At 36.5% G+C, this 20,509-nt stretch overlaps 1 protein-coding gene across 1 annotated transcript; it reads left to right on the top strand.

Annotated features, from left to right (window-relative positions):
* The first annotated feature begins 1,327 nt into the window (after positions 1 to 1,327).
* On the top strand, positions 1,328 to 14,220 carry pde11al (phosphodiesterase 11a, like). The gene is made up of 20 exons (XM_056762528.1): positions 1,328 to 2,628; positions 3,316 to 3,474; positions 4,625 to 4,714; positions 4,955 to 5,095; positions 6,146 to 6,210; positions 6,434 to 6,554; positions 6,635 to 6,710; positions 6,796 to 6,863; positions 7,026 to 7,118; positions 7,290 to 7,340; positions 8,140 to 8,286; positions 8,373 to 8,480; positions 8,699 to 8,808; positions 9,932 to 10,022; positions 11,394 to 11,494; positions 11,777 to 11,854; positions 11,959 to 12,022; positions 12,147 to 12,221; positions 12,293 to 12,376; positions 12,454 to 14,220. The coding sequence occupies exons 1-20, from the start codon at positions 1,855 to 1,857 to the stop codon at positions 12,718 to 12,720; spliced, it is 2,763 nt and encodes a 920-aa protein (XP_056618506.1). The 5' UTR covers positions 1,328 to 1,854; the 3' UTR covers positions 12,721 to 14,220.
* Positions 14,221 to 20,509: the final 6,289 nt, after the last annotated feature.

The following is a 20,509-nucleotide window of genomic DNA, read 5'->3' as shown; positions in this document are numbered from 1 at the left end:
ATAAAGCTGTGTTGAGCAATATACTGTATGCAGTGTTACACGTTTAATTGGGATCCTCCCAGGACCCAGTCAAAGGTTTCTGGAAAAGCTGGGATTTAATACGCACACACCAAGCTTTAGTTCAGTGACCAATTACCATCCTCCGCTTTGGAAGGGTTGCTGTATTACATTTCCTACTGTTGTATTATGAATGTAGTGCAGACATCCTGCTCCCTTGGTTGCTTGTTAATACTCAACTATAGAGAACAGGTTTCATTAGCCTATGTCAGCATGCAGTGCTGTGCACCTTTGTGGCATTTGATAAACCTCTGGAGTGCTGCGGTGCCCTATCTTACTAATGAGTATCAACAGGTATATGCTAAAGTGCAACAGTTTAAATACCTATGAGGCAGGTTCTTTTAAGCATGGCACCAGCAGTCAATCAAATAGCATCTGTAAGCAAGCTGATGAAACTCTTGTCTAAAATAATTTGCTTTATATAATCCTGGATAAAAGATTGATGTCAAAGAATATAGGCTATAGATCTCTGAAATTCCTTAATGTTTACAAGCCGAGAAGAAAGAGAAGCAGAACTAATACACAGCTGCAATCACTGTTTGCCAGAAAAAAAGTAGGTTTTTGAACAGCCTTAAAGCAAAGCCAAAGAGAGTTCGGTTTAAATGAAAGAAGCCGAACAAACACACAATTATGTATTCACAAGAAGTGAAGGTCTGTGTGGGTCTTTGAGTGAAATGACAACCATTCAAAGAGGAGACTTGCAGTGATGAGCAGAAGCAGATGAGAAATCAATTCATACTCAAATAGTTTTTCAGTGAAATCTTTCAAAGCAGTTTCTATATACTGCACGTCTATACCAACTCAAGCACATCAGTTGAAGGTTATAGTTGGCTGTTAATATCCATTACCCCCTGGATGATTCTAAAGATTGTCAGTACGCGTATTTTTGTTTTAAGTTGAAATGTTCTTTAAATAAGGTAAAATACATACATCTATTATATTTGTTATTTCTATGTTAGTTCTTGTTTGTGTATTTTTATTGAGTTATAATGTTGTATTATGTTTTTATTCTTTTATATGCTTTTAATACAGCTGAAGAAGGGAGACTGTGCATCAAAGCCCAATTTCAGTTCGATTAAATTAAATTATTAAATCCTCTGTGCAGTAATGAGTTTTCAAACATTAAATAGCCTACACACTGACTGTTCTTGCACAGAATGAACTTGTTGGAATTTACACATTGTGGACATGTATAGATTAAATGGACTCTAGGATTACAAATAAAAGCATAATTTTCAAATTTAGGCTTATTCAAAAGTCTGTAGCTCATTAGTGCTTAATAAAATAAAAGCAGATATTTGACAATAGTATATCTCTCTCTCTCACGCTCATACAAATACACACACGCATGACATGTGCAAGTGTGTGTGTCCTGCAAAAGAGGAGAGCTTGCAAGACGCATGCAAACAAACGCGTATTTTTGGGGCAGCCTCTCAAAGAGGAGTCAACTTGCAAGTCGTCTTTTGCTTTCAAGTTAATGTGGTCCATCGGTTTTCGAAGGGAACAACTCCCCTTCCATCCCAGAGGAGATCTTTGTTCCTGTCAACTGAACAATTTGCTTCTTGCACTTAAGCGTCATACATACACATATTTATTTATTTTGTTGTTAAACTCTGCGACCCTCATAAAAGAGGACGCGCGTGTGTGGAGAAAAGCTGGAGAGCAGAGATATGTAGATGGATTATGGATGAGTGAAGCTCAGCATACAGTGAGGTGAGAATTACAGTAGGTCCAAACGTTAAGGAGACACGTTGATTTTAATTTCAAATCTATTTAAATAACTGCTTGGCTATCGACATGTCCAATTTTGATTTTTCCGACGTGGAGGCATTTTTAGACTGCCACCCGGAGCTTTTTGAGGAATATCTCATGAGGAAGGGAAAAAGTGACACCTTGAGCAGGTGGCTTAAAGAGCACCAGCCGTCCAAAACCTCCCCGGTGGAGGAGAAGCTCGGAGTCGCCAGGGATCCGTTCTGGCCCTCGAACCCCGATGGGCTGAAGCGCAGGTCGTCCCACATGGAGCTCCGTAGAAACTTCGCCCGGTCCAAAGCGATGACGGCGCACCGGACCTACGACGAACACGTCAGCCTCACGGCTCACGAGTCTCAGTCCAGCATGCGACGGCGCGCGCTCCTGCGGAAAGCCAGCTCGTTACCACCGACCACCGCTCACATCCTGAGCGCGTTGCTGGAGTCCAGAGTTAACGTGCCCCAGTATGCCTCCAGCGCCATCGACTACAAATACCGCCTCAAGGAGTCCAACGAGAGGGAGTTCTTCCTCGAGCTCGTTAAAGACATTTCTAACGAACTTGACATGACAAACCTGAGTTACAAGATTTTGATCAATGTGTGCATCATGGTCGACGCGGACATGTGTTCGCTCTTCCTCGTCGAGGGTCCTTCTCATAAGAGGACCCTCGTGTCTAAGTTTTTTGATGTGCATTCGGGAACTACGATGCGACCGTCTTCTAGCACCCTTAATTCAAACGAGGTGCAGGTTCCGTGGGGAAAAGGCATCATAGGCTATGTAGCAGAACACGGAGAGACAGTCAATATACCGAACGCATACGAGGTATTGTTTGCAACTAAAGCAAATACAGCGAATGTTATAATGATCTATATTCTATTGCATTATAGTCTGTCACGTGCTGTAGGTGCAAATACTTCACAAAACTCAAAAGTATGAAAGATTCTTGTAGTTAAACAACACTGTAGTGTAAATAGGAATTTAGTGTCTAAGTGTCACAATTTCTTTAGCTAATAATTCAGATTTGTTCATTATGTATGGAAAATTACATCCCAGTGTAAAAATATCACTATAGTACACCGTCGACGTTTCCACAAGGGAGCCTTCCCTAAATTAACTACCACAATAAATGAATGCATTGTTTTTTACTATTCTTAATTTAATATATATATATTTAAACCAATTGGACAAAAACCTAGTAAATATATTAATATTAAAATTCATGTAGGCTCTCACTACTTTAAAGTCTCAATATTTGCCTACTCATAATATCCCTTTTAAAAAAATCGGATTTTATGCCACAATCCTCTGAGTTAGACTGGAATACTGATATTTTAAGAATATTTTTTATGAAAAATAAAATAAATGACATAAATAATGTCATTCCGTCACAAATGTACTGAAAGGATCTGCTGTGAGGGAAAGCTGTCCGTTTTAAAGCAGTTTACCTTTAAAAAAGCATAGGCATGTGCATTATCACAAATTGACGCAATCCTGTACCCTTTTGTTCAGGACCATCGTTTCAGCGATGAAATTGACAAGTTGACGGGCTATAAGACTCAGTCCATTCTGTGCATGGCCATCCACAACAGTGATGGAGAGGTCATTGGTGTAGTGCAGGCCATCAACAAGAACCCCAATGGAACTCCATTCACTGAGGATGATGAGAAGGTGAGCTCTTGGCTTCCTGCCGCTCCATATACTGGATTTATGCCGGCTTCATTCTCCAGGTGCCCGTTACTACAGTACCCAAAGTTTTGCTGGTAATGAAACTCTGGCGTATGAAGATAATAACTATGGTAAATCAAAAAGAATTAGCACCTTGGTACATACCTGCAGTGCTGGAGTGAAAGAAGCTATTAAACATTGAGCAAATGAGAATCTGAATCTTGGAATAGCTGATAAAATTTTTATGAGCTGTTCTCATCTAATGTGAAGATCTCTTCTGGAGGTCTTTTTCTCATAAACTTAGAAACAGAAGCACAAACCTGCTGGAGCGCTGAGGTCATTTCGCACACTTACTGAACAATTAAAGGCTAGATCATATTTTTCGCAGCTCTTTGGTTTCTCAAGAATGTTTATTTTGCAGGATTCACAGAGAGGTTGTAAATACACCTGTGATGCAGGAGAAGTGTAGAATACCTGAAATACTAGAAACCAGATTGAAATGTTATGTAATATGTTAGATGCATTCCACTTCATCAAGCTCAGAGTGGACAAAAATGGGGAAAAGAACAGAATCAACATGTTCTAGCACCATTGAGAGAAAAAAAAGGCACGAACATTGCATGCTTTCGCACCAGTATCCATACTGGGTGTTTTCTCCTCTGTTTTAATCTTCTTATTTATCTTTAACGTACACAGCTGTTAGAAACCAGATCGGAAAATTAAGAAATTTAGGTCAGGTTGAGATGCATGCTAAGTTCAAACCTTGGTTGCAAGCACAGCCAGATTTTCCACTGCTCTTGACTGGACGTAACTTAAAGTAAATATCCAACTGACGTGGACCAATAATTAAAAAAGCCCATTTTTTTAACTTTATTCAGGAAGTACGTTGTAAAACTTTTGAATGTTTTCTGGTTTTAGACAAAACCGCAAAAAGCATTTCAACATAAAAAAACAGAGAGGTCTTTTCATAGACATACTGACTTTTAAACTGTAATAACAGTATAAACAAACTGCTGTTTTTCAACGCTCTAGAAATGCAGAAGTCGAACTGTCAATATGCCTCCAAATCTAAAAATGCTGATATTTTTACCTTCTCAATTTCTCGCAATACTCTCAGTAAAACTTTCAAATTATCTCTGACGTCTCTCTGCAGGTGATGCATATGTATCTACCATTCTGCGGAATATCGATCTCCAATGCCAAACTCTTTTCTGAATCCCGTAAGGAGTATGATAGGAGCAGGGTGAGTAAAGAAATGATGCAGAAGAAAACTCTGTTTTTCAGATTGATTCAAACTTTGCCTCTAGACTTCTTCAGTAGCTTCTAGACATGGCAGACGCTGTTGTTTTATTGTCCAAGTTTGTTTACAATCCTCAGGTATAAAGGTTTAAAATTGTATCAAGCCAGTCCATTGAAGGCCTGAGGGTGTATGATGGTTTGTGTTGTGAGAATACATTCAGAGATACAGTTGTTGTTCCTCCAGGCCCTGCTGGAGGTGGTGAACGATCTGTTTGAGGAACAGACGGACCTGGAGAAGATTGTGAGGAAGATCATGCAGCGCGCGCTGACGTTGCTACAGTGTGAACGCTGCTCCGTTCTTCTGCTAGAAGACATCCACTCCCCTGTGAGATCCTATAGTCTTTTCCTTTCTCATAACATGTTTTTCTCGATTTATTCTACTTTTATTAACAAATCTAGTAGAGAATGTATTTTTCTAGTCTCCCTTATTAAACTTAATTTAACCTTACTTAGGCATTTAGCTTTTCTTATAGGGTTATAAAATGTGATTATTAATATGTAATAATAATGCTTAGGCAACCTGTTCTGCACAGTTTGGACCTGAACAATATCATATCTGCAGGCTGTTATGAATTGCTGTGGTATTACTTATATATTCTAAATAAATTCTAAATTAAAAATGGGTCTATTACAAAATAAATGTAGTTTAATTTTGTAATAATTGAAGTAAAATTAAATGTCGATAGGTAATATTTCAGTTTCTATTTTGTAAAGGAAATATCTTCAAAAAAGTTACTTTGAAGCAAAAAATGCATAAAATAAGAATGTGTTTGGAGAGAATACAGCATATTTACAGTAAGTTATTTTATTTACCCATTGACAAAGGTCCTTCCTGTTCTATACTCTGAAAAATGTGTTTTCAAAAAGGGTTATTGGCAGTAATGCCATAGAAGAACAGTTTCTTGTTGTTGGTTTGGTACAAACGAACATTTTCTGAAACAAAAAGATATATTATTTTACAAATAAGGTTTAAGCTACAAATGTTGTATCTACACTAGATATATCTTGTTGAAAAGTTAAGCTATTATATTTCAGAACAAGAATGCAGTATGCAGAAAACAACAGAAAATTGGGAGATAGTTATTATGATCACCACCGAGAACACCGTAGCAGCCACATGGCAACATGTTAAAAATTATTCAGAACCACATAGCAACCACATAACACCATCATTCAGAACACCTTAGCAACAAGTTTTGAATCGTTCAGAACACCCTAGCAACCACATGACAACATGTTAAAAATCAATGTAGAATTTCAGCAGTGAGTTTTACTATGCAGGCACCCCTCACATTTTTGCTAAATGTAAAAATGTAAAAGTCTAGTTTTCCTTCTTCTTTTTCCTCACTGCTCTGTTCTCCTGAATGTTCCTCAGGTGGTAAAGTTCTCCCAGACATTTGAGCTCATGTCTCCACTGTGCAGTGTTGATCATGACATAAGGTGAGAACACCTCCTTCGAATGATGTCACTCCATCTAAGTCACCAAATGATTAAAATAACAGAGCATTTAAAAGGTATGGTCTGTAGTTTTGTTATTATTTGTGTAATTTGAGCTGTTAATGAATGTACACAATGCTGAATATACATGTTTCTGTGTGTGTGCGTGTGTGAGCGCGTATGTGTGCGCGTGTGTGCGCCTGTGTTTGTGCATTTGACAAGTCAGCATGGAGAAGGTGTCGTGCTCTGACTGGTTGATCAATAACAGCATTGCTGAGTTGGTAGCATCTACCGGGCTACCCGTTAACATTAGTGACGTCTGTCAGGATCCCCGCTTTGATGCTGAAGTGAGCAGAACGCACAGTCTGATAAAAAAACACGTACACAATTTGTGCAAGAGCACACATGCAATGTGTTTTCATTTTAGGCAGACCAAGCTTCTGGTTTTCATATCAGATCAGTTTTGTGTGTCCCCATCTGGAATCGAACACATCAGATTATCGGTAAATTTCCCATATAATCTTTTAACTGCATGTAAACAAACCCGCAATCTAACAATAAACTAATAGATTTTCTCACTTTTGTAAGGTGTTGCCCAGATACTGAACCGCTTGGACAGGAAAACCTTTAATGATGCAGATCAAAGGCTGTTTGAGGTGTGACTTTAAAGATGGAGTGTTATTGTATTTGTTGCTGACATGTCTCAATCAATATTTTATAAGTGAATTATAGCCTTGTTTAACTGTGACACACGGCAGTCGGTGAGTCTTTCATTAATTATACCCACGAGTAATTTTAGTTTCCGTCGTTCATTACAGGCATTTGTTATTTTCTGTGGTTTGGGAATTAACAACACAATGATGTATAACCAGGTTAAGAAGACTTGGGCCAAGCAGTCCGTGGCTTTAGATGTGAGTAGTGTTTCCTATTAGTTATGAAATCTATTGTTGTAAAGTACATGACACTGGTATTTTTATACCTGGACATAAATCTGTCAAGTGAGAATTTATATGCATGCTTGCTGTGGTTACAGTCTGTGGGAGTAATAAAGGAGTGCATAATGTATTTTTGTTTTTGTTTAGATGCTGTCCTATCATGCTACGTGCTCCAAGGCAGAGGTTGATCGGCTGAAGGTAAATCCGGTCAAAGTAGAGAGACTAATTGGAAATTAGAAACATATTTAGTTCCCACTTTGTAAAATAAGCTTGGTTTATTTTCAACCCAACGTTGGGTCAAAAAGGGACGAACCCAACCATTAAATGAACCCCAAAAATGTTTATATTTGACCCAATAAAGGAGTGTAATAACCCAGCATTTTTAAGGATACAAATATGTCAATTTAGGTAAAATTAGTAGTAAGTACTGTATGTAAATGTATCAATTTTTATTTGATCTAAAACAATAAAGCATTTAAAAAATATATTCGAGCACAGATTACTCCCATGGGTCAATCAGAATTGAGGTTAAACAGAGCCATGTACTTCATATTACTAAAAGCATGTTTATGCTTATTTAAAAGCATGCCGGTCTGCTGACCCAACATGGATCTTCAAATGTTAAATACAGCCTTCCAGCTGTAAGACGAGTCTAGTGAAATCTGCTACGGGAGATTCTGCAATGTTTCACACCACTCAAAGACGTGCACAAGATTCACAGATCTGTTGAGAATGTTTAAAACTTTCTCTCCGAGCGAGTGATGAAAACTTTGAATTAAACTCATAGGTTAGAGCGAAAAACGTGTGGAGAAACATCTAAACCCATGTCAGAAATTTATGGTTTGTGGGTCCCAGGCTTGAGAGAGTTGATGTATTAATAATTGAAACGATGGAGTGTAATATACTCTTTCTTTTCAAGCCCTCAGTGAATAATGCTCTGCTCTTTTTAACTGCCTGGCTACTGGAGTTACTGAGATTGTCCTTTCTCTTTACCCAGGCCGCTAAGATCCCCTTGAGCAGTGAGCTCGGGATCGATGAGTTCCACTTTAATGACTTTTCCCTGGACAACGATGCCATGATCACCGCCTCCCTGCGGATGTTTTTGGAGCTCGGCGTCGTGCAGAAATTCAAAATTGATTATGAGGTGAGGTGTCAACGGGGTCATATGGATCTTTTTGACATATGTATGTTTGGTTGAGCGTGTACAGCATCATCACTTCTTTGCTTTAGGTGCTGTGCCGGTGGCTGCTTACCGTGAGGAAGAACTACCGCACCGTAGCGTATCACAACTGGAGACACGCCTTCAACGTCTCGCAGTGCATGTTTGTCATGATCACCGTGAGTCATCTGGACTTGATATGTGATTAAAAATTCTGTCATTGGTTTCACTTTAGAGTGAAATGTCCCCTCAATGCTTTCCTCAAATGAAGGCTACAGTACGTGTGTACATAGTTTGAATCCTTAAAAAATCTTTCATGCCATAATTCCCACAGTGAGTTTGGCTGATTTTTGCGACTGGGTTGACCGCAGCGTTTGGTTTTTCTTTTGTGGTCCAGACTGCTGGGTTCCAGGAGGTGCTGACTGACACAGAGACTCTGGCTCTTATGGTTGGCTGTCTCTGCCATGACCTGGACCATCGTGGAACAAATAATGCCTTTCAGGCCAAGTGAGTCAAGAGTGTATTTAAGTAATTTTGAGCAGGGGTTCATAACCCGTCTAGCATTATGACTCAGATTTTACATTAAACAGTACTGTACTGTAAGAAGAGACCCACCATAGTAACACAATCGTTTTTGTGACACAATCAGCAGCCCTCTCTGCTTCATATAATGGGAGTCTATGGGGTCCACCTGTCTAAGAGTTCCTAAAGCACATAATTCCAAAAAACATCTCCTAGCGATATGTTGACGTTTCGTGTAGTGACTTGGTCAATATTTTCATAAATTTGAACTTCATTTTTAATAATATTAGCCATACTGTACAGCCTCAACACTCCCTTTCTGCAGGTGGCGCTAAACGTACTAGACGCTGGTATCCCATCCGCATGAGATTGTGTGCAGAGGCTGTACAGTATGCCTAATATTATTATAAACGACGTTCAGTTTTATGATAATATCAAACGATTCGCCTCACGAAACGTCAATATGTCGCCAGGAGCCCCTTTTTGAAATTATGTGCTTTAGGAACTCTCAGACAGGTGGACCCCACAGAGTCCCATTATATGAAGCAGAGAAGGCTGCGGATTTACCAAACAATCTTCTTTATGGTTCTACTCAAGAAAAAATGTCACCTACATCTCGGATGGACTCCGAGGGTGAGTAAACAAACCGCAAATTGGGGGTTTTTGGCCGAACTATCCCTTTAACATCTGCAGTAAATAGAAATTTGATAGAATTTGTTTTTTATACGGGATATCGTAATTAATGATACAAGCTCAAAATTTACTTGAGTTAATGATACACTAAAACATTGATGCTACAAGAAAATAAATATTACCACAGTAATAAGCACCACAGAATTATACAAGAACTCTATAAAAACTTTGGACCAAACAAAAATGGGTTACTCTTTGTTATTTGGCTAGCAGCATTTTATAATTTACAGTTGTTTTTTTGCCTGCTGTCCACAACCCGGTCAGAAATACCTGTGAGTCACGCTTTGAATAAATATATATATTATTCAGTGGCCTCTCAGACGAAGCACAAATAAAACTCTATTTGGTTTTACCCATGTGTTTATACAGCAATGTAACATGCTGGCTGTAGATTTTCTCTGTGTTTGTCCCACAGGTCTGGCTCTGCACTGGCACTCTTATATGGAACATCTGCCACACTTGAGCATCATCATTTCAACCATGCTGTCATGATTCTACAGAGTGAGGTGACCTTGATGTTCTAATAAAGTTGTTGAGCTCCAGACATCTGTTATAAAATATTGGGTGGTTTGGGGTCTTAGAAAGTTTGAAAACTTAAAATCTCAATACTTAAAGCTATGCTTTTGCTAAGGTAAGTGGGTTTTTGGGTGTTTTGCTAAGCAGCCGGTTGTATAAACTGCTAAGACTAGTCTTACAAGTTAGTGATCTATTTTTTTAGAACTTCTTTAGGTCAGTTACATAGAAAGGTAGATTGGTCTAATTGAAATATGAAACGTAAGACTGATTAGTGGGGTTAGGTGTTTTCTTTATTTTTCATCTTTTTTTTATATAGTAAATTTATAATAAGGACAGTGGTTTAATGAGCACGATGAGCAGATTGTTGAGCAAACAGATTCATTTTGTTTACTTAAATCCAGTAATTGATTCACGAAATGACCATTTTACACATTTGCATGTCTCTGTGGATAATGGCTGTCAGTGTGTGATGAAGTGGGTGGTTTAGCTCTGAGCTGTTTAATCATGATGACCAAGCTCTGTATCGATTTCCTGTGGACGTCCATTGAGATTTTTTAACCACCACCAATTAACTGTGCTAAGGAGATTCCACCCTTGGGTCAGTTGCACTGAAGCAAAGACAGAAAGAAATTGCTTTCTATCACAGAGGCTGAACATGATTGGAGAAATTGGGAGACACACTGTTTATGAATGATCGCTGGGGTGTGAAGTGAATTCTGGTGCAGCCATTGGCTTTATTTCTGCAAAGACATGGCTTTGTATTTCTAATGAAATTTTCACAAACTTTACTTAAGACCTTATAGTATTAACATATGGGTAGTTGATACATATACCATACATGTGTCCTATAGTGTGACACATCAAAAACCAAGTGTTTATAAACATTATTTTATATCAATATATTTATAATATAAAATAGCATACGGAGATTTATCTTGATTGTTTTTTTTCTATATTGTAGCTGTCACACCATATAACACATTTACAATATGTATATTTCGTAATACTATTGTATTAATGCACTGTTGCATTTCAAAGTCTTTTATTGTACATTCGTATCTGTATAAATACTCATACCAAGTTACAATGTAATTTAACCATCTTAAATTTAAAATATCTAATTTTACCTACCATGTACACTACAAAAAACGTAATTTTATAAACATTTTATGTTTTTTTACAGATTTTCCACATGCAATATGAAAAACTGCAATTTAACGAAACGAAAGACAAACTGTAAAAAATATCACATTTATTTCGACCATTAAATTTCCGTTTTTACAGATTTTTTACAGTATAGATTGTTTATATTGAATCCACAAAAAGTATCTTATTGTAAAGTAATTGTATACCTTTCACAGGGTCACAACATCTTTGCCAATCTGTCCTCTAAGGAGTACAGCAACATGATGCAGCTGTTGAAACAGGCAATTCTGGCCACAGATCTCACCTTGTACTTCAAGTGAGTACTATTGTGACAGGACAGTCCTATTTGAATATTTCACCTTGGGTGTGTAGTTCTTGTTTAGGCCACAGAGAGGCGCCCTCTGAACAGAGGCAGAAGAGGTCCTTATAGCGTTTGTTTAAATTTCAAGATGCCAAAGATTACGCATTAAAGCATATCAAATCAAATCAATTAATATAAATCCAAGCAGTTGAAATGTTCATATGCTTTTAAAAACGTTCACTCGTTTCATTCTGTCAGATTCATGCTTTAATTTAATTTTTTTGTTGGAAAGAATAGAAGGAGAACAAAGTTCTTTGAATGTGTTCTGTCTGGTCAGTTCAGTTGGAGCAATGAGGAACACAGAGACATTATTAGGTGAGAGTTCTGAAGTTAATTTAAACTCATAAACACATGATCATTGATCGAAGAATTGATAAGGGAAAACGCTGCTGTAAATGTTTTTAATATTTACACATCAGATCTATGCTGATGACTGCATGTGACTTGGGTGCTGTGACTCGACCATGGGAGATCTCTAAACAGGTAAGACAGAAGGATATTACCATATTTTCCTTTTTTACACAATAAGCCAAACATTTTGTTTGTTTGTTGGCACCAAATCATATTGAACTTCAGAATAATGACATATTTCTGTTTCTAATTCCAGGTGGCTGAACTGGTGACCAGTGAATTTTTTGAACAGGGGGACAGAGAGAGATCAGAGCTAAAGTTGACACCAGCAGTAAGTGAACTAGTGTCACTGTCCCTGTTATCATAAAATCAAGATTGAGAATTCCGATATTTCCCATTCAGGCCATTTTTGACCGTAATCGTAAAGATGAGCTTCCTGAACTGCAGTTGGAATGGATTGATGGGATCTGTATGCCCCTGTATAAGGTAAACCAGGATAACAAAGTGACATTTATTTGAAGTTAGAAACTTCTATCAGTGATGATAATAAATGTGTTTTATAGGCTCTTGTGGAGTTGAACAGGAAGCTACAGCCAATGGTGGATGGAATAGATGCCAACAGAAAAAAGTGGGAGGAGCTCTCTCTGTCCTATCAGCAAACACGGAGAACCTTGAAGTGTACCAGCAGTCTGGAGGCGGGAGAGAATACAGAAGCGTGTCACTGTGCAGACTCCGCCCATGAGCCGGAATCAAGTCAGTGTGAAGCAACCAATCGGAGCACAGACTCCACCTACAGCGTGGAGCCAAATCAGACCCCAGCAGCCAATTAGAAATCAGAGGTGGTTATCAGGGTTATTCAAGGGGATTTACAGTATTTGATAGCCAATGAATATTTTCTATTGAGATTAATGTTGTAAGTGTATTTAAAGCACATTTAAAAAAAATATCTTAACTTTCTAGTTAAAGAGAATGGTTTTACCAAGGATCCAAATTTACACTAGATTATTCATATAAATTTGTTTTATTTTATCTAAAAGAGATATGGCACTTGTACTGTGAATATGTGCTGAAAATTCAGATGCACTACATGTAAATGCTCACATATGCTTTCAGCAAACAGGGAGTTTCACCGAAATGTTTCAGAAACAGCATAAACCAAGCACTGATTTGACGAATGTACAAATTAATATCACTGTGATGTTTTTGCTGGTGTTTCTTCTTTGAAACTTGCATGAAATCACTTTAACAAGCCTACAATGGGTGATAAGCTTATAATTGTAGTAAATGTTTTTATAATGGTAGAAAAGCACAGAAAGAAATACAAGACAACCAGAATTACATGTTAGACATAAAAATTGTTTGCGAATGCATCCTCTCAGAATATATGTTGCACAGGATTGCATACCAACTGGTCAAATGGTAGAAAAATCTGAGAATAAATGGGTTTTAAACAGGTTTTTAAGATAGCTATAGTTTCAGGAATATCATGAGAGATGGATCAGAAGTGTACTGATAATGACATTAGATCGATTGTCCTTGGATACATTTTTAACACCCTTTAAGTATAGATCACTTTGAAAGATGGTAAACAGAAGCACTTTCAGTTTCAGATATTATTTATTTAATTTAAAAATCCTTGTATTTATTATTTAATCTTAAAGGTGTTCGTTAAACATTTTGGTTTGGTTATGAATGATCTATTGGTGGTATTTTGTTAAAACGTTTGTGTAACTGAGATAGGACGTTCTTCTGGACCAGCACTGAACCATCGTCCTTTACGTCATTCTAAGGTCTATATTTGTTTGTCACATTTTTCATAAAGGTTTTTAATTAAGTGACCAAAGTGAACTTAAAATGATAGCCGGTTGCATGCAAAACAAAAATATGTTGTTGGCATGTGAGCTGTTTATTTTTGTTACATGTTAAAATGTTCGTTTGTGAAATTTAAGTAGTTCGCTAAAGCTTTGTTTTGAATGCATAACAAACGTTACAGTGTATGCTGCCTACAAGGAACAACAGTAGCTTCCTGCTTTAAATGGGAGTTGTGTTGCGCAGTCTTGCTAGTCAGCGTGTACAATGATTATCTACTCCTTTCATCTGCCTTATTCAAATGAAAAAAATATTTTTGCATTGATTCATAATGGCTCAACATTTTAACAGCTTAATCATCTCTTGAAAAGAAAGGAAAGAAATATAAATAGCTTTTTATATTTTATTAGCTTACATAAAATGTTCATATACTGTATCATACTTGGTGCCTCAGCAAGTCTCTTCTTTCTATGGCTCTTATGCACATTGTATGTCAAATGAATGACTATACTGTCTGGTTTGACAGTGTAGGGGCGCACATAAGGCTTGTCTTGCCAGGCTGGTTGCTGGTTGCTGGTCATTTTCCTCAGGCTGATTTGTAAATAAAGAACACTGTGACGTAAGCGAATGTTATTTTCTGTTATTGGCTGAGACCCAGCTATGTTGCATCCAACAGGGTTCTGGAGAACTACAACCCAATACATTTGACAACATAATCAACAAATACAGGTGTTTTACATATTAAACCTGCATTTTCATAAATACATTAAATTAAATACAATTTTAAAGCATTGCTGAAGGTCATAGTCTTTCATCTTTCTTATTATGTAAATCTCATCATGAAACGATCAGTTCATAACGCATCCATAACAATGACCTGTGCCAAAAACACAAACGGCAAGTGCAGCATATTAATAAATATTTGGCCTGGGTGAAAATGCGTGGACTGATGAAAGCGAGCATTTGAAGTTGTCTTTTAATGAGGTTAGAATGTGATTCTGCAGAGAGAGAGAGAGAGAGAGAGAGGCTTTGTGCTGGACAGGCCAACTCATACAAAAGCAGTGTGCAGTGAGCTTTGCTCTTTGTAATCTATTATTCAATAGGGACTCGGTTGCCTTCCTGAGGCTTTAAAAGCAACCGAGAAGGAGAATGAGAGGCAGAATAAATTCTGTCCATCAGCTCACTATCTTTTTCTCTCTTATGAATGGTACATTATTATTCAGAACCATGTATAACCTCATTTACCAACTGTTCTCTGAGATAATATATTTAAAAGGACTAAAGCTCAAAATAATTGTTTTATATGTTAAGGTAATGATGTAAACTGAAAAATGCTGATTATGCACTAGCTTTGCACACTGTGATGTCTTTGGTGTGGGCTATATTCTAATGTTTGTGGTTTTTAAAGAGAACTTCAGACTTTTAAATCTAAATGAAGAAATTTAATAGATTTCAGTTATTTTTTTAATACCATTTTTAGATCAAATACTTTAACCATACTGTATTCCCAAACAGTTTAATCTACTCATTAAAAATGAGCAAACTCCAGTCAAAACTGTGTAAAAGTGAATTTATCTTACAACTATTAAGTGTGATTTAATGATCACTTAACTTAAAAATTGTAATGATATCTTCCATTGACGTCAGAATGATTCCTAGTATCCTTTGGTAGAATGGATAATGGAGGTAAATCTAAAAAAAACCATCTTATTTTATGTATTTATATCAAAATTACAATGAGAGGAGGCTTATAAATGTTAAGTATTTTGTTATATTCTGTTATTTTAAGAGTTTTGTAACATTGTTGATTTTAAGAGGTTACCATTGTGCAGATGAGTAGTGCATTTGCTTAGGAGGAAAACATATTCAATTAAACTAGTTTGATCTGAAGGCATCACAGTGGTAATGCTACAGCTGTAATTAGCTGTTGTTCCTTAACAACATTGATAATTTTTCAGAGTGAAATGGAAAATGGAAAAATAAAGTTTATTCAAAATTAATTAGTTTGAGTCTTCTGTTCTTATGTATTTAGTGTTCTTTACTTAAAATAATTGAGTTTATCAATTTAAAAGATTTGTGGTAAAAAGTTTCATTAAATGTTTTGAGTTATCTTAATGAATCGAGGTTTACACCAACACCTAATTTAGTCTTATTTTTTTGTTGGATAAACATGCTAATATACACTGAAAAATAAATTTTGTTACTTGTTGAGTTTACTTAATTTAAACAAATTGATTCAACACTTTGTTTAACAATTTTAACACAACATGATATTCCATGTTCAGTCAATAATTTAATCCATTCACACAGTTGGGACTAAATTAATGCTTTGTTTTGTGTTGACACAGAATTGTTCAAACTGGCAGATGATTTCCATTTCCCAGCATGCTTTGCGTAAGAATGCATTTAGAGAGAATTGTTTTATGTCTTTTTCAGTCAAGAGAAACACTTGTTAGTGTTTAATGTTCATTCATCTTTGAAGAGTTATTTTTGAGTTTTGTGGTTACCATTGTTCAGAAGAGTGGTTATGTAAAGGGCGGTAACATTTTTTTATTTAAAGTTAAAAGTTGAATTGTTGGTTAATCAAGCTGTCTCAAGCAAATATATTTTTGAAAAAGATAAATGAATATCTAATGTCATATACAAACTTTTGAGGATGGGCAATTAAAATTTGAAATTTTTATTTGCTATAATCATGTTTGTTTAAGAAAAATAGTACAACTTGATCAAAGATAAATTATGATGAGTAAACATAATTAATTATAATTATGTTTTATAACTCTTAATTATAATTTATAACTCTTTTATGTTAATCCAAGAGATTTTTGTTACATCGAGAGTCCAACATATTAGGTTTATACAACAACATTTTAAAAAATCATTTCAAATTAATTTTGCTAAAAGAATGTAATTCAATTTCATTGAAAAGTTTTCCTTAATTTAATTAAGTTCGTTCAACTTATTTTTTTGAGTGTACCGTATATAACAGAAAATCTTACTCAAGGTTTAAATCAAGATAATGGCCAGTAGAGCGTAACAACAAATTTCACATCAACTCATTAAAGATGTAACATTGTCATTCCTGTATTGATGGTTTCAGCGGTAACAATCTAAACAAACATTACGCAGCCTCCGCAAGGAATCAATAACTGTTGAGTTATAGGGCCGGCACGTGTGTCTTATGAAACCGTCTACTGTACAACTAATCACAGATGAAAGCCATACTATAGAGAGATAACAAAAAACTTTTACATTAAAAAACTGACAGACATGTAGAAAAAAGCTCCAATGTTCGTTTGAAGAACGATTTGAAGAAATCTTCTGGACTGAAATAGGCTATTAACATTAATGTATGCATATTTGCTAGGGAAACCTGACATTGACAAGTTATTTTGCATAGAAATTGTTCATTTCTGTGTCAAGATATCTGTCATTGTAACTTTTGGTAGTTTTACTAAACACGTAATATACGAATCAAATTGGAATATTAATTATTCATCTTTCTGCTGCGAGCTAATGAAAATGGACCATATTTATAATCCAGCAATGAATAGGAGCGCTGGCTTGAACAAATAAATCTTGATGACAGTAATAGCATATGCACTATGCAGTTTCTCGCATTACTTAAGTGTACTTAAAAAAATATGTAATGGGTCAGTGTGAGCAGTTCTGATCACATATATATTTGTATTGCTGCTGTGATTTAATATTTGACTGCTTTAAGCAAAGTTTCAATGGTTTAAAAAATAAAAATGGCATGTTAACAGATGCGTACATACTGCTGGTAGACCTTGTTACATTTCTTTGTGTTTTAATAATAATGCTCAATACAGCTGTACCCATGTCTCTTTGAAAGCCTTGTCATCCTTTGTTGTATCCAAAGTCGAGGAGTTTCAAACATTTAAAATGACATGTTAGAAGTTATGACATAATTTTGTTTTCTGAAGTCATCATTGTTATGCCCAACTGTTTTAGCTTTAAAAAAATCTAATTCAATTCTAATTCTGATCTCCTTGGTGTTTTTAAAAAATCGTGCATCACATTTACATTAAGGCATTTAGCAGACACTTAAATCCAAAGTGACCTTTATAAGGATAAAACAAAGCGATTCATCAAGACCGTGCATAGAACAAAAACAATGTCTGTTTCAAAATTACCATTGCAATTATATGATAAGAACACAATAAGCTCAGCTTTTGATCACTACATGTCAGGGAAAGAGTGAACACTGTGTGCTTTTAGCCTTTTTGACAGTGAACTTTCTTTTAACTGGTTTGAGCTCAATGCTTGTTTATAGTACAGCTGTAACAATGTAGCTGGGGATTGTTAAGCTTAATCCTGATCCTTTCTACTTAATCAAGTGTCTTGCTCATGTTCTTTTCCCCCAGGGCTGGAAACTTGTTTAAAAAGTATCTCCCTGCCACCTGACAGCAGATCTACAGCATTTGTGGTGTCACCAGAACAACAACTGTTTTTGAAGACGCTCCAATCCGCAGATCATTACCACTGTAAGAGGCGGTGAAACATGCCTACATTTCCTCATCGCTCTCCATTCTGTCCTGCCTGCATGTCTGTCACAATCAAAGAGATTTCCGCTCTTTGACTTTCTGGTGAAAATTTCATCTGAGAGAAGAGAACGTGCTCTTTGAAGAATGTTACATAACTCCCGTTTTTAATCCGCTCATAGATTTCAGTGTATTTAAAATTTAAGACAAAAGGCTTAAACAAAGGGCCAGAAAGCAATATGTTGACCTGGAGGCAGGTCTTATGGTGTATTTCTTAATCGTGGCCTGTCTCTTCGATCCTTTTATTTACAACAGTTGTCAGATAAATGAGATGTAACATCAGAGCAGCATATGATAGTTATTTATAGATGATATGCTGGATCTCACTGCAGACTCCAGTATACAGCCGTTTATACTGTATACGGTTTAATACAGTCTATAACTTGTCAGCTCTAATTGCAAATGGAATGTGATAATAAAGACTAAAGCTACACTTCACTATTTTATAGTTTAACTAAAAATGAATATTCTGTCATGAACAGCTTTCTACCACCCCAAAATATTGATATTTTTGTCCTGTGGAAGATAAACATAATTTTGAAAGGTGCTGTGTGTAATTTTTGGGGGATCTATTGCAGAAATGCAATATAATTGGCCTATATGTCTTCAGAGGTGTATAAAGACCTAACAAAATGAACCGTATGTTTTTATTACCTTAAAGCCTTAGACCTGTTTCTATCTACTTACACCGCGGGTCCCTTAACATCGAATTCGCCATGATTTTCTACAGTCGCCGTAAACAGACACTCCATGGGCAATGAAGTGAAAAAGTGATGCCATCTTAATGCGGTGTCAGCCACCGTAATGCTTCGAAAGTGGGGTGGAGTGAGCAATTGCAATTCGTAACCTCACCACTAGATGCCGCTAAATGCCATACACTAGACCTTTAAGAGTAGGCCTACCACTCTTTTACTTATAATGAGAGTGAATAAGGACTCAAGCTACAAAATAACAAGGATTTAAATGGTTACGTACTTCTTAATTGTTCCAACGAGAATAAAACCTGGATTTATGTTCTGTTACATTGTAGTGTCCGCTGCATTACTTATTCTACTGTTCACACAAATCCAGTATTCGGTGTCATAAGTGTTTTGTGGTACAACACACATACAAACATAAAGCTGTTTTCAAATCACAGGATGATACAACTGGAGCGTTTTAAAACAGAATATGAAAGGATATGACAGATGAAAGTAGCCCTTCACACATCACCATTGTAGTTGTACACATAATTCTGTTCCAACTGCGAACCTAAAGCACCTGCAATATTAGCGTCGCCCTCATTTGATGAATTGCGTTATTATTTCCATCTGCATGATTCAGAGCAAGTCTCCGCTAAAGCTTCTTGTGTTCTGATGAAACTGCTGGTGTGGGTCTTTTTAATGAACATCAGACAGACTCACAGGGGCTCTTGGCGTGTGCTTTTCGCGCAAAATAAAGAAGTAACTCAAAGAATGCGTGTCTCTGAGAGAAATAGATAATGCATGCATGCACTGCCTAAAGCGTTAAAAAATTAAATGTTAACAACAGATGTTGCTAAAGAAGTCGTTAAACAGGCTTAAGGCTGCCAAGCTGTTTCTTTATTGGTAATAATATTTTATTGAAGGGCAGCACCATTTTCCATCGTTTCCCATTTGTGACAGTTGCGTCTGCATTGCGCAGCAGTATTTGTAGTTGCCATTCATTAAAATCCAAGTTGTTTTAGGCATACGGCGCTGCAACCATATAAGCTTCATAAAATTATAATTTACAACATTGAAAGAGTCAAAACCGACTCTTGACAAGCATGTAAATCTTATTTAACATGTGCGAACGTTCAAATTTGTAATAATAAGTCATTTTCTGTACAGTAGTGTCCTCCAGTGGTAAAAATGAATAACTGAAATAAGTACATGATTTATATTATTGCGTGTGTTTCTGTAAATCAAGTGGTCGGGGACACGGTTTGAAGATGAACAAATAAAGAAAAAGGTTTGAATGCACTTTTAAGGCTAATGCACTTTGAATAAATGTGTCTGCAAATGCATGTATATAATGTGTAGGCTATATATACGCTACTTTAGAGAGAATTAACGAAAACATTACAAATGAAGAACAGGAAGGAGGGCAAAATGATTCCTCAAAAGCATCTTCATTTTTCTTTTCTAGCAGGCTACCTCGTCATGATCCACATACGGGATCTTTGAGCATCCTGTTTCAGGATAAGTTACCGCTGCAGGGCTGTGTGCATCACCATGACAGCTAG

Source organism: Triplophysa dalaica, chromosome 12, assembly GCF_015846415.1.
Source record: "Triplophysa dalaica isolate WHDGS20190420 chromosome 12, ASM1584641v1, whole genome shotgun sequence".
Lineage (NCBI taxonomy): Eukaryota > Metazoa > Chordata > Actinopteri > Cypriniformes > Nemacheilidae > Triplophysa > Triplophysa dalaica.
The sequence above is the reverse complement of the archived record's forward strand: the minus strand, read 5'-3'. Positions and strand labels throughout refer to the sequence as shown.